The 15,301-nt window shown below is 46.0% G+C and overlaps 1 protein-coding gene across 7 annotated transcripts in view; it reads right to left on the bottom strand.

Annotated features, from left to right (window-relative positions):
- The window catches only part of Sik3 (SIK family kinase 3), a 286,449-nt gene extending 281,341 nt beyond the window's left edge, over positions 1–5,108 (bottom strand). For all 7 annotated transcript variants that reach the window (XM_045145195.1, XM_045145196.1, XM_045145199.1 and 4 more), the window contains exon 1: positions 4,836–5,108. In XM_045145195.1, coding sequence (XP_045001130.1) covers positions 4,836–5,108 — 273 coding nt within the window. The remainder of the gene's footprint in view (positions 1–4,835) is intronic.
- Between the last annotated feature and the right edge of the window lie 10,193 nt (positions 5,109–15,301).

Raw genomic sequence — 15,301 nt, 5'->3', positions numbered from 1 at the left:
AGTTAACAAACTTTTTTTTTTTCTTGCATGAAAGCATACCTTTGGGCTAGGGAGATGGCTCAGCAGTTAAAGGCACATGTTTACAAACCTTGCTGGCCAGAGTTCTATTGCCCCACACCCACATACAGCCAGATACACAGAGTGGTGCATGCATCTGGAGCTCATCTGCAGTGGCAAGAGGCCCTGGCGCCACTGTCTGTCTGTCTGTCTGTCTATCTATCTATCACTCTCTCCTTGCAAATAAAAAAATAAATAAATAAAAGGAAAAAAAAAAAAAAAAAGAACAGGATCCAGGCATGGTAGTACACAACTTTTAATCCCAGCACTTGGGCGACAGAGGCAGAAAGATCACCATGAGTTCAAGGCCAGCCTGAAACTAAATAGTGAATCCCAGGTCAGGCTGGGCCAGAGTAGAACCCTACCTTGGAAAAAACAAAACAGGCATGTTGGCACACGTCTTTAATCTCAGCACTCAGGAGGCAGAGGCAGGAAGATCACTGTGAGTTTGAGGCCAGCCTAAGACTACATAGTGAATTCCAAGTCAGCCTGGGCTAGAGCAAGACCCTACCTAGAAAAAAAAATTTTTTTTACGTTGTATCTACCTACACAGAACTGTCAGGTCTTCCAGGAGATAAATGCAAACAAGGGGGCTTGTCTTACTCATGTTGCTTACCAAAGCACTTAATGATGATGAGAACGATGATGACATTTTCTGCATGCTTCCTAAGTGCCAAGCACTGCATGAATAGCTTCACATATATTATCCTATTTAATCTTCACAACACTCAAACTTGTGAGGTAAGCACTACTGTTGAACCATTTTAGAGATGAAGAAATATAAGCACTGAGCTGACCAACTTTTCATGGACCAAGACTACACCAGTCTTGAGCAGCAGAGGATTCAAGACAGGCAGTCTCAGGTAAAGCTGAAGCTCTTCTCACAAACCAGTCTCAGGCAACTGACAGATAGTTGCTGAAAAGACAGTTTAAAGATATTTGTCCAGGGCTGAGGAGATGGCTAAGCCGTTAAGGCACTTGCCTGTGAAACCTAAGGACCCAGGTTCAACTCCCCAGAACCCACATAAGCAAGATGCACAAGGTGGTGCATGAGTCTGGAGTTTGTTGCAGTGGCTAGAGGCCCTGGTATGCCTATTTCTCTTTCTCTCTCTCTCCCTCTCTCTCATAAATAAACAAATAACTTTTTAAAAAATTGTCCAAAATATAATTTACTTTTTGTTCTCATTCATTCAACTAGTTTGACATTATAATTAGGCACAAAAAAAAACTACTTTTTAAATCTCTTTAGTATTCTATAGTGCTCTACCAAAAGAACAGAATCTTTCACTTCTGTTTCTGCTAGGTTTCAAGAAAGAAATAAATGAAATGAAATAAAGAAAGAGAAGAAGAAAAGAAAGAAAGAGAGAAAGAAAGAAAGAAAAAGGAAAAAGAAGAAAGAAAAAAAAAACTCAAGCAGGTAGGACAAAGACAGGGTGAGCTGCTGACCAAAATCTGTCTCGGATGAGTACTGGCTCGTGTGAACTGCTCTGCAGTGATGCTCCAGGCACTGCAGTGCTGCCAACGTGAAGCCTGAGCTCGTGGATGCCGTGCTGCAAAAGTACCCAAAAATCCTACTAGGCAGGCATTTCCTCTGCTCTACAATATTTGATTCACCCCAGGTCCTACCCGAGGAGCACCGAGAGTCAACACTACTTAGGAAAGGGCCAGCTTCCCCACTTACTGTTGAATGAAGTGCAGTAGCTTAGTTAATAAATGAAGTTTACTTTAGCCTCTTAGTCCTTGGAATGGGTCATGTAAGAAAAGGGGTCATAAATAGACCTCTGATGTTCAGAAAACACCTATTACCTAACCTCCTTCAGCCAACACAAACATCATCAGAATTACCAAAGTCTGGCTTTTATCTACCCAGACCCTTCAGTGACTAAAGAGATAAGGGGAGAAAGAAAATAAAAATCACACACTTCTAAAAGAGAAAACAAGATCACACATAGTAGAAAGCAATGGGGGAAAAATAACTTTGTTCACATCTGACCTGACTGCAGAAGACACATGCTGCAGGCAAGGGGAGGAAAATCTGCCTACCTGAACTCAGAGACAGCAGCTCCTGTGCCTTCCAGCACCTACCCACCATTATATAACTAAACCATGGCCTTAATAGGCCATCATACTGTATGTCAACAGCTGCTGGGCACATCTAAGCTGTCAGCAGTTGAGGACCCCTTCCAAAGTGGATTCAGATAAGCAGGGAGCAGGCCAAAATATGCTCTCTGTTCACCCCGAGCACATGACAACTCCTTGTGAGTTAAGCTTCACTCATGTCGTCAGGGTAATTTAAGCAGCAAAAGATAGGGCACTTGGAACTGCAAATAGGAAATTGCACATGGCTACAGAAACACGAATGAATGCCGGTGTGGCCTCTTCACACATGCAACTCATTGTCCAAGCCATTCCAGCCTCATTCAAGACTGAGTATTTCCATACGCAGGAATTGCATAACAGCACACCACAAATGATCAATGATAAAAACCAATGTAAACAGTGACACCCATTTATAAACAAGCCAATACTGTAAAGACTACAGTTCTAAAGGGCACCAAGGTCTCAGAGAAACACTATGACATACACAGGCTCATACAAATTAGAAAGCGGGCAGACCAGCCATAATTAGGCACTGGCTTTGCTGACTACGGAAGATAGAAACGTCTCTTTTATATATATAAAGCCAGGAATCAACTGTTTGCAGTTACATTTATAAGACATTTAACTCTGCCTGTCATAGATTTTTTTAATCAATATTTTAGAATATTTAAAGGCTGAAAGATTCAAAATTCTTTAAATCATAGAGCCCTATAAGACAGACAACCAATTAAGTTCATGGAGTCTATTCCCTAGAGATCAGGGCAAAATAATCACAGGAGCAAAATGTGGTTACTTGGAAGAGAAGAGGAAATCAAGGAACATGGCACATTGTTTGTAAATACAAGTTTGGCTTGGCTAACAGTAAACAGAACTGGGAACACTCCCCCAGATTCTAGGCTCAGCCTACTCCTGCTAAGGGTCTGAGAAAAGCAACAGGAAATTCTGAACCTGAGTATCTTACTCAGTTTTGATCTGAAGTCTTGAGGGCCTCTGATAAAAGCTGACAAAAAGCCTGAAAGGGTCCTTCCACAGGAAGTGAAACTGACCAATCAATTGGCCACAGCCACCCTAGGAAGGGCCTCTTTGACAGAGAGGCGCAGGGGAAGGAACTTCAGGTTGCAAGTGTGCAGGAGAGAAGGCCCAGATAAGTCATTGACTTCTGAAAGAGAGTGACTCCCATAAAAGCCAAAACAGTGTAGGTGACAATAAGCAAGGGCTAGCTCGAGGAGGTGAGGGGGATTGGTGTGGCTAGGATAGCAAGCTGCCGCAGCTGCTGTAAGAATTCTTCATTCACCAGGCTGAGGAAGAAGTAAAAACTCAAACTGCAACTTGAAATGAATGACGACATTAAAAGTATTCATTCAAGTGAGGCACTGAGCATATAATAACTGGGAGTTAAAATGGGCTTTGTGGGTTCCACCAAAACTAAAAGATAAAGCTGGTAGTGATGGTGAATACCTTTAGCCCCAACATTTGGGAGGCTAAGGTAGGAGGATCACTGTGAGTTCAAGGCCAGCCTGGGGCTACAAAGTGAATTCCAGATCACCAGGGCTAAAGTGAGACCCTACCTTGACAAAACCAAAAAAAAAAAAATTTAATTTTTTTAAAGGAATTCGTCAATACGCTCAATGAATCAAGATATTTTTCCTCAAAACAATAATTTTACATGTATACCTAAATGATTTCCTAATTGACCTTGGCCAATTCACTACAGCTCCTCAAATCCCCTGGGAACCAAGGGGTCCAATGAGCGTAATCCTCTGGGGTCTGCACCCTGCCATCTAAGCTTTCCTCTCCCCACTGAAAGCCCACCCTGGCTCTACAAAGCCCACAATTCCAGACCCTCTGACAACTAAAAATAACCAGCAATCCAGCTCTCCCAAACTGTTTAACCCTTGATTAGCTAGTGCCACCACAACCCCCTCCTCCCCTTCACCTCTGTCCTTGAGCCCTTTCATACAGGCACACAAAACAGTTTTCCCCCTTATTTTCTTTCCCGTTTTCTTCATTGACTTCTCTGCAATAATCAAGTGTCCCCTTCAGGCTTCCACTGACACCATGTATAAGTCTCACAAGATCAAACGTGGATTCCTATCTCTGTCATGGGTGCCAGGTTCCTCATACCTCCCCGTGCCCGGCACCCACTTACAGATCCCCTCAAGTCCATGTCCCCGACTATCCCGGGGTCCCTCGGAAGCCCCTCAGAAGTCGGGGTCTGCGGGCTTGCGCTTGTCTTCCCCATCCCCTTGGTGCACATTTCAAGTGCGCTCCTGCCCTCTTCCCTTCGGATTCCGGAGTCTTCTGGGCGTCCAGTCAGCCGGGCCCCCTGAGAGTTCCAATGCCGCCTGTCCACTCACCCACGCCCCTCCACGGCCCCGAGGATCACCCCTCCTTCCCCATGCCCCGCGTGCTCAGCGCCCCCGGTCTCCGCGCGCCCCGCTGCCCTGTGGAGTTCCCCGCCGGCGGGTCCGCCGCTGCCCCTGCCTTCTCCCACTTCCATCCGGGACAGCCCCCACCCCGGCCCCGGTTCCCGGTCCCCGACGCCGTCCCACACGCCGAGCCCCGGAGCCCCCCGCGGGGAGCACCGCGGACCTCCCCTGACCCCGCCAGCCGGCGACGCTCCCCGGGGCAGCGCAACCCCACAGCCTCGCTCGCTCGCGGTCGCCGGGCGCCACTACCTTGGCCTTGGTGACGAGGTGCGTGGCCCGCTTGACCACCGCGAAGTTGCCCTTGCCGATGGTGCGGTCGATCTCGTAGTAGCCGATGCGAGCGGGCATCGGCCCGCGGGAGGCCGGGGCTGCGGGACGCGGCGGACCGGCCGCCGGGGACACAGCTGCGGGGGCGGCCGGGGGCCCCGGCGCGGGAGGAGGCAGCAGACGGCCCGCCGGTCCGGCTCCCCCGGCTCCGGCCACGGCAGCCCCGCCAGCTCCGCTCGCCGCCGCCGCCGCCATCTTGTTGTGCAGTGAAACCTCCGGGGCCGCGGGGAGCCGGCTGTGTGGGGGGGAGGGGGCACGGGGGGTGGCGGAAAGAGGGGGGTGCCGACGGACGTCACTCCGGGAGGCGGAGCTCCGGTGCCGCCGGGGCGCCCGGTGCCATGGCAACAGCGCGTCACGTGCCGACGCGCGTCACTGCCCAGAGCCATGGCAACCGTGACCTCACCGGCAAGCTCGACCTTCCCGCGTGGGTCCCGGTTCCTGAGGCGCTTGGCTCCCGGGTGCCCCCCTCTGGGGAGCAAGTAAGTGGGGAACCTCGAGGGTTGCCAGCGACTTCGAAGCTTCTGCCGGACTGCGGGGCGGAGGGTGCGAGACCCACAGCCGAGCCCCCCCCTCCATCGTTCCTGGACTGGATCCCTGCGGTGACCTCTGTCCCACATCAACCACCTCCCAACCTCCCTAAAAAAGGATTTCCTCATCACCAAAAATACCAGCCCTGTCCCACTTTAGCCCTTGAGGCCACAGAGGCAGGAATAGCTACAGTATTTAAGCAACTCTAACCAAGTTGGTAGCAAGACGGGAAACTGGTAGAGCGCTTACAAAACCCAGCTCACCTGGTACAATCAGTCTGATCGTCATCTAACACAGGAGAATGGGGAAAGTAGTGTTTGCGTGTTCAAGGGCGTTGAAACCAGCCTAAGCATGCACCCCGATCACTGGGTGGGCGAGGGCCAGGGAAGGAACATCGTTTTCCTTCCTACCTGTCTCTAACAAGTTCTATAGCTAGCTAACCGGCTGTCAGTGTCTGCATCCTATTTCTGTGGCTCCTTTAACCCTGGTGAAGTGGTGGCCTACAATGTCCGGAGAATCACGTAGTGTTTAAAGATGAATACTCCGGGCTGAAGGGGTGGCTTAGCAGTTAAGGCATTTCCCTGCAAAGCCAAAGGACCCAGGTTCAATTCCCCAGGACCCACGTTGGCCAGATGCACAAGGGGGCGCAAGCGTCTGGAGTTCATTTGCAGTGGCTGGAAGCCCTGGTATACTTCTGTCTCTTTCTGTCTGTCACTCTCAAATAAGTAAATTAAAAATAAACAACGAAAAATTTTAAAAAATTCCATACTTGCCAATGACTCTCCAAGGACATGAATGATCAAATTAAGAACTCCAGCAATAAAATTCGTATGTTTTTTTCTTCCATCCTGCTATCTGAAAACTGTTCCCAGGCTTCTCCCTCCTCCTTCCCATTCCCCTATTTATTAAGTAGATTGATGTAGCTACCTCTAGTAGAGATGGGGTAATAAATTGGGCTGTAAATGAGAGATAGCCTTTGGCCTGCCTCAAAGGGAAAGGGAAGGCTCTGGACACTGCTCTGTGAAAATGAATCCCTTTCACCTAGTCCTGATGCTTCCATACCTGTGTCTCCCGTATGGTCAGGCTACTGCATTTGCAATATTAAAAACTGACATTCAGAGCCTGGGGTGGTGGTGCATACCGTTTTTTTAATTTTTAATATTATTTATTTGCAAGCAGAGAGAGAGATAGAGAGAAAATGGGCATCTTAGGGCCTCCAGTCACTGCAAACGAACTCCAGAGGCATGCCCACCCTTGAGCATTTGGTTTATGTGGATCCTGGGGGATCGAACCTGGGTCCTTTGGCTTTGCCTGCAAGTGCCTTAACCACTAAGCCATCACTCCAGCCCCACACAGCATGCCTTTTTTTTTTTTAATTTTATTTATTTATTTGAAAGCGACAGACACAGAGAGAAAGACAGGTAGAGGGAGAGAGAGAGAATGGGCGCGCCAGGGCTTCCAGCCTCTGCAAACAAACTCCAGACGCGTGCACCCCCTTGTGCATCTGGCTAACGTGGGACCTGGGGAACCGAGCCTCGAACCGGGGTCCTTAGGCTTCACAGGCAAGCACTTAACCGCTACGCCATCTCTCCAGCCCCGGCATGCCTTTTAATTCCAGAACTTGGGAGGCAGAGGTAGGAGGATGACCGTGAGTTCAAGGCCACCCTGAGACTACATAGTGAATTCCAGGTCAGCCTAGGCTAGAGTGAAACCCTACTTCAGAAAAAATAATAATAATAATACTGACATTCAGGGCACAGTATGTTTGGTAAGAGGAATACAGGTTTACTCTCTCTCTCTCTGATCATAGGATATTTCCTCCTGCTCTGTTCCCCATCTGATAATGAGTAATGGTTAAAACTTAGATGGGACAGAGGGGGTCATCCCACAATTACTTTGGATCAGTTCCCTGGTGGCTGTTCCAAACTGCCAACACAATTAACACTAATTGGCTCCATTACAAGCAAATAAAGACGAGGATGAAGTGGACCTTGCTTCTTGAACTGGTTAAGCCCATTGATCAATTGAGCTCACACAATCCTAGATAAACAATGGGGTGTGGCCAGCCTCTCTCCAGTTTATGATCCTTCCCTGTCTCTAACTTTGAGACTAGGCCTAAGAGCCCCAATTTTCCCATTTCACTGGGGGGCTCAACAGGAAACAACTGGCTGATAAAACAGAGAAACAATCTTTCACTCCGGAGGCTATAGGAGTGGTACTGAAACCTCCCTCATTAGTGACTATGTACTCACAGTGTCCTCTGTCCATGGACAGAATTTCAACAATCTCTCTCTCTAGGTTATTAAAGACAACACTGAAGAAGACTTAGAAAAATGGAGCATTGATCTAATTTCCAACGAGAAGAGGTATATTCCAAAAAATAAACCAAATGTAACCATGTGTTATGTGTGGTCTTTATGGAGTGAAGCTAAAAAGAGGTTTGTTGATTTAAGTGTCAAATAAAAGACTTGCTGAAGCTCTCCCTGTTTGGTGAAAATATAGAAAAATGGGAGTAGAGAAAATTCATCAAAGGAAATCAGAAATAAGGGAAAATAGTTCAGATGTATTATGTTCCATATAAGGATGTACTGAGTACAAAAGACTGAGTCAGATTTTTAAGGAGGAGTTCACACTTAATAGCAATAATTTGGGGGCTGTGGGTGTAGGTGTGGTAGAACATATGCTTAATATGCTCAAGGCCCTAGATTTCTCCCCAATACCACAAAATAATAATAACAACAGTGACAGTTTGTCAAGGCACTACACTACTGTTTACACGTGTGAACTCACTTAAGTCTCACAGTAACCCTTTGAGAGAGATATTATTATCATCACCTTGTTGATAAGGCACACAAAGTTCAGAAGGGTTAAGGGACTTGGCAAAGGTTGGAGAGCTAGGAAGAAGTACAGCTGGAATTCAAGGCTGGTCATGGTGGCACATGCCTTTGATCCCAGCACTCAGGAGACAGAGGTAGGAGGATCAATGTGGGCTGGAGAGATGGCTTAGCGATTAAGCGTTTGCCTATGAAGCCTGAGGACCCCAGTTCGAGGCTTGTTTCCCCACGACCCACGTTAGCCAGATGCATAAAGGGGCGCAAGTGTCTGGAGTTCGTTTGCAGTGGCTGGAGGCCCTGGAGCACCCATTCTCTATCTGCCTCTTTCTCTCTCTGTCTGTCACTTTCAAATAAATAAAAATAAACCAAAAAAATTAATTTAAAAACAGGAGGATCAGTGTGAGGTCAGCCTGGAACACAGAGTGAATTCCAGGTCACCTGGGCTAAAGCAATATCCTACCTGAAAAGAAAGAAAGCCAGGCATGGTGGTGCACGTCTTTAATCCCAGCACTCGGGAGGCAGAGGTAGGAGGATCACCATGAGTTCAAGGCCACCCTGAGACTGTATAGTGAATTCCAGGTCAGCCTGAACTAGAGTGAGACCTAACCTCAAAAAAAAAACAAAATAAATAAAGAAATAAATAAGAAAGAAGGAAAGAAAGAGAGAGAGGGAGGGAGGGAAGGAAGGACTGGGATTCCAACCCAGGAAGCCTACCTCTGGAGCCTGGGATATTTCCTCAAGGTATCATAATCCCTGAAAAGGTGCATGTCTGAAGGAAAATGAGTTTCTCCAGAATTCAGGGTAATTGGTCTCAAGTTAGACCCAGTTTGACAGTTCCAATCTTGAATGTACACTAAGATCTCACATGTTAAAAGCTTGAACCCAGGTGCTGGGGAGATAGCTCAGTGGATAAAGCAAGCACTCCCTGCTCAAGCTGGAGTACCCAAATTCCATCCCCAGGCCCCACATAAAATCTGGAAGCCTTAAATGGCTTCTATAATCCTGTAATGGAGGTAAGAGAATTTCCCAAAAGCTGCTAGTGAGCGCCACAAAAAACAGTAGAGCAAGAAACTGGCCTCAAAAGAGGTGAAAAGGCCTCTGATCTCCACAGGCACACCATGACACAGGTGTGCCCATATTCATTCACTCCCATGAAAACACACACACACACACACAAATATTCTTTAAAATGCTTGATTCCCAAGTTGGCATTATTAGGAAGTGGTGGAAACTTAGAGATAGGGTCTGGTGGGAGGAGGGCTTCAGGGAATTGGGAGCATATCCTTGAAAGGAATTACGGGATTTAAAACTTTTCCTGTCTCTCTGTTTTGCTTCCCAGCCATGCAGAGAATTGTTTTGCTCTTACATATGCTGCCACCATGACGTGCTGCCTCACCACAGGCCCATAAGCAAAGGAATCAAGTAATAAATCATGGCATAGTCTCTAAGACAGCAGGTGGAAAAAGAAAAACTCCTTCTCACTTTATCAATTGATTGTCTCTGATATTTGTGAAAATAATGGAAAGCTGGCACTAGGGAAGAAGAGGAGTTTGAAAATTCCTACAAGCAAGACAGGGCAAAACAGGCAGCTGACGCGCCCTATTTTAAACAACAGACTAGGGCTGGAGAGATGGCTTAGCGGTTAAACGCTTGCCTGTGAAGCCTAAGGACCCCGGTTCGAGGCTCGGTTCCCCAGGACCCACGTTAGCCAGATGCACAAGGGGGCGCACGCGTCTGGAGTTCATTTGCAGTGGCTGGAAGCCCTGGCGTGCCCATTCTCTCTCTCTGTGTCTGTTTCTTTCTCTCTCTTTCTCTCTGTCACACTCAAATAAATAAATAATAAAAATGAGCAAAAAAAATTAAAAAATAAAACAACAGACTAGGGGCTACAAAGATGGTTCAGGGGTAAAATTCTTGCTGCACAAGCATGAGTTCCTAAGTTTGGATCCCCAGCACTCAATGCTGGGCAGGTGTGGCAGCTCACATATAATCCCAGCACTCAAAGCAAGAGACTCCAGAGCAAGTTGGCTAGCTAGAGTGGCCAAATAGGTGAGCACACACACACACACACACACACCATGGCTATACAATTTAACAAAGTGCCTGTAGTGGTTCCACTTGTAAAACACACCCTGAAAAGACTCATGGCTCAAAACAGCTGTCCTTAAGAAATAGCCCAGTGGGTGTGTTCCTGTCTTGTGGCAGATACAGAAGACAGGCTTGGGGGAGGGGCTGCATTCTCAGAGACCCTCCAACACTCCTGAGAGGAAAACTCCTAAGAGGAAAACAGAGCCACCACCTACCTCATAACCAGCCACTATTACCAAATCCCTCTTTTCCAAAACCACAAAAGATATATGGCAAAAAAGGAACTTTCTTTCTCTCCCCCCCCTTTTCTCTCTCTCTCTCTCTCTCTCTCTCTTGGTTTTTCAAGGTAGGCTTTCACTCTATCTCAGGCTGACCTGGAATTCACTACAGAGTCTCAGGATGGCCTCGAACTCACTGCTTCCCAAGTACTGGGATTAAAAGGGACTTTCTACAATGAAATGTCACTTTGTCTTGTTTACAGATCTTGAAAAGACCAAGCCAAAGCATTCTAGATGGAAATGATAGAACAGTAGATACTTCTAAAAGTGGTTCAAGCTGGGCGTGGTGGTACACATCTTCAATCTCAGTACTCCAAGAGAAGTAAGAGGTTTGCTGTGAGCTCAAGGCCAGTTTGGGACTATGGAGTGAGTTCCAAGTCAGCTTGGGCTAAAGACCCTACCTTGAAAAATAAAAAAATAAGAAGAAAAAGAAGAGGAGGAGAAGGCTGGTGTGGTGGTGCATGCCTTTAATCCCAGCACTCAGGAGGCAGAGGTAGGAAGATCACCATGAATTCAAGGCTAGCCTGAGACTACATAGTGAATTCCAGGTTAGCCTGTGCTAAAGCAAGATCCTACCTCAAAAACACAAACAAACAAAAAGTTTCTGATGACCCAAGAGTGATATAAGCAGTGAGATATCACACATTAGCTCTTTATCTCATTTTCTTTTTTTTTCTAGATAAGGTCTTACTCTAGCCCAGGCTGACCTGAAATTCACTAAATCGTCTCAGGGTGGCCTCCAACTCACGGCAATCCTCCTACCTCTGCCTCCCGAGTGCTGGGATTAAAGGCATGTGCCACCACACCCGGCCTAGTTCTTTTTTTTTCTTTTTCTTTTTTTACATTAACTCTTTTAAATTAGTATTGGGGGGGGAGGGGGACATGTGTGCCACATGCATAAGTGGTGGCCAGAGGACAACCTCAGAGTGTAAGTCCTCACCTTCCATCTTGCTGTGAGACAGACTCCCTCTTGTTGTTTTGCAACTCCAAACACCACACTAGCTGGCCTATGAGTTTTGGGATTCTCCTGACTCCTCCTCTCATTGCCATAGTGGACTGGGACTAAAAAACACACATGCTACTTGCATCAGAATATGAGTTCTGAGGATTCAAACTTTTGTCACCAGGCTTGCATTGCAAGTTACTTTAACCACTAAGTTATCTCCCCAGCCCTACATTAACTCTTTTTTTGTCTTTTCTTTTTCAAAGTAGGGTCTCACTCTAGCCCAGGCTGACCTGGAATTTACTATGGAGTCTCAGAGTGACTTCGAACTCATGGTGACCCTCCTACCTCTGACTCTTGGGATTAAAAGCATGTGCCACCATGCCCAGCTCTATCTTAATTTTACTTGGGTACTGGGTACAAACCCAGGTCAGCAGGCTTTATAAGCAAGCACCTTTAATTACTGAACCATCTCCCCAAACCCTTCTTCTTTTTTTTTTTAACTTATTTATTTATTTGCAAGGGTGGAGAAAGAGTGAGAGAAGAGATAATAAGCACACTAGGGCCTCTAGCCGCTGTAAATGAACTCCAGACACATGCCAAACCCTTCTTTATGATTTTACTTTGTTGATTTTGAAACAGGGTCTTGCTACGTAGCCCAGGCTAGATTTTTGTTGTTGCTGTTGTCATTATTTGTTTGTTTTGGTTTTTTTTCAAGGTAGGGTTTCACTCTAGCCTGGCAGTCACTCCATAGTTCCACACTGGCCTTGAGCTCACAGAGATCCTTTTACCTCTGCCTCCCAAATTCTGGGATTAAAGGCATATGCCACAATGCCCAACCCATCCAGGCTAGTTTGTTTGTTTGTTTGTTTGTTTATTTATTTATTTATTTATTTATTTGAGAGAGAGAGAGAAAGAAGCAGATAGAGAGAAACAGAGAATGAGCATGCCAGGGCCTCCTGCCACTGCAGACGTACTCCAGGCACATGAGCCCCCTTGTGCATCTGGCTTATGTGGGTCCCGGGGAATCGAACCAAAGTCCTTTGGCTTCTCAGGCAAGCGCCTTAACTGCTAAGCAATCTCTCCAGCCCCATCCAGGATAGTTTTGAACTTAGTAACCATCTCCATAGTGCTGGAAGTACAGAGATGTGAGGCTCACTTGGTGATTTTATGGGTCCACTTAGACTGTGCAGGGAAGGTTACAAGTAACTGAAAAGGAAAACTCTGTTGCTTCATGCATTCTCAGAGCCATGAAGACCTTAAAGAAAGTCCAACCCCCTATATTTTATATCAACTCTCTGAAATAAGCTGCTATTAACAGTCACTTAACATGGGAACATTATTCAAAATTCCGTATGCCAAGAGATAACACCATAGAGTATTTACATGCTGCTAATTTCCCTAACAAGTATAAATTCTGCCATCACACAGGAACTGGGTCAGAGTGGGCGCATGTCTGAACACTCCAGATGCACTGGTTCTCTGCAAGAGCTGTCTATGAGCTTGGTGTTTGCTGGCTGTTTTCCATCACCACCTAAGCTGTGTGGCTTGTGTGCTTCAATCCCAGATCAAGCCCATCTCATTGGAGTATCTCATCTGGGTACCCAGAAGCAGGTCTAAAATAACCATTTGAAACTGGGTGTAGCGGTGCACGCCTTTAATAGCAGCACTTGGGAGGCAGAGGTAGGAGGATCCCTGTGAGTTCGAGGACCGCCTGAGACTACAGAGTGAATTCCAGTTCAGCCTGGGCTAGAGCAAGAACTTACCTTGATAAAGCAAAATAAATAAATAAACAGGGGGCTGAGAGATGGCTTAGCAGTAAAGTGCTTGCCTGTGAAGCCTAAGGACCCCAGTTCGAGGCTTGTATTCCCCAGGACCCATGTAAGCCAGATGCACAAGGTGGCACGTGTATCTGGAGTTTGTTTGCAGTGGCTGGAGACCCTGGGGCATCCATTCTCTCTCTATCTGCCTCTTGTTCTCTCTGTCTGTCACTCTTAAATAAATAAAATAAACAAAAATAAAAATAAAAAAAGTTAATAACTTGGTCTTTTGTCATAAAACATGACAGTCAAGAGCTGAATGAAAGATAAATAAGCTTTGTGTCAAGGACTGACTGTTCAAGTTGCCCACATTTTTCTTTCTTTCTTTCTTTTTTAACACTAAGGCTTTTATTTATTTATAATTTTATTATTTTTTTCAAAAAATTTTTTATTAACAACTTCCATGACTATAAAAAAATCCCATGGTAATGCCCTCTCTCCCCCACTTCCCCTGAAACTCCATTCTATTATTATTTATTTATTTATTTGTTTTTTTGAGGTAGAGTCTCACTCTAGCCCATGCTGACCTGGAATTCACTATGTAGTCTCGGGGTAGCCTTGAACTCATGGAGATTCTCATACCTCTGCCTCCCAAGTGCTGGGATTAAAGGCATGTGCTACTATGCCCAGCAAGGTTTTTATTTATTTACTTGAGAGAGAGAGAGACAGATAGAGAGAGGATGGGCACACCAGGGTCTCCAGCCAGGACAAATGAAATCTAGATATGTGCCACTTTGTGCATCTGGCATACAGGGGTGCTCAGAATCAAACCAGGGTCCTTGGGCTTCCCAGGCAAGTGTCTTAACCTCTGAACCATCTCTCCAGCTACATTTTTCTTTTTAATCGATTCACCCTTCCTTTTTATTTATTTTTTTTTCTAGACTCAAGTGTGTTTTTGTTTTTGTTTTTTAATTTTTATTAACAATTTCCATGATTATAAAATATATCCCATGGTAATTCCCTCCCTCCCCACTCCCACACTTTCCCATTTGAAATTCCATTCTCCATCATATTACCTCCCCATTACAATCTTTGTAATTACATATATACAATATCAACCTATTAAGTGTCCTCCTCCCTTCCTTTCTCTTCCCTTTATGTCTCCTTTTTAACTTACTGGCCTCTGCTGCCAAGTATTTTCCTTCTCACGCAGAAGCTCAGTCATCTGTAGCTAGGATCCACATATGAGAGAGAACATGTGGCACTTGGCTTTCTGGGCCTGTCACCCTTCCTTTTTATACAAGCTTTTAGATACAGCTAAAGAATGTTTGGATTATTGATCATCTTTTGAATCCTCCCAGATGAATCTTTCAAAATGAAAATCTATCTCTTTCTCTCTCTCCTCTCCTCCCTCAATCCCCTTCCCTTCTCCCTCTCCCCTTCTTTCCTCTCTCCCAATCCTCCTGCCTCAACCTCCAGAATGGAGCTTACGAGTGCATGCTATTACTCCCTCCCTACTGGTTCTCTGCCTCTTAGTTGTGACTATATTAGCATTCCTGCTCAATATCTTCTTATTAATACCCAAGTACCCCTTTGGAGTTTCCTTGGTAGTGACCACTTTTGCAGGGCTACGATGTATCCAGACCTTGTGCATGGAAGATAAGCACTCTACCCTGTGAGCTACACTCCTTGCACCTAACTTGATTATTTAATTTTTTTAAAAGATTTTTATTGATTTATTTGAGAGTGACAGAGAGAGAAAGAGGCAGATAGAGAGCGAGAGACAGAATGGGCGCGCCAGGGCTTCCAGCCACTGCAAACGAACTCCAGACGCGTGCGCCCCCTTGGGCATCTGGCTAACGTGTGTCCTGGGGAATCAAGCCTCGAACTGGGGTCCTTAGGCTTCACAGGCAGGCACTTAACCACTACGCCAGCTCTCCAGCCCTAATTTTTTTTT

Source organism: Jaculus jaculus, chromosome 3, assembly GCF_020740685.1.
Source record: "Jaculus jaculus isolate mJacJac1 chromosome 3, mJacJac1.mat.Y.cur, whole genome shotgun sequence".
Lineage (NCBI taxonomy): Eukaryota > Metazoa > Chordata > Mammalia > Rodentia > Dipodidae > Jaculus > Jaculus jaculus.
Note: the sequence above shows the minus strand (reverse complement) of the source record. Positions and strands in the feature narration are given on the sequence as shown.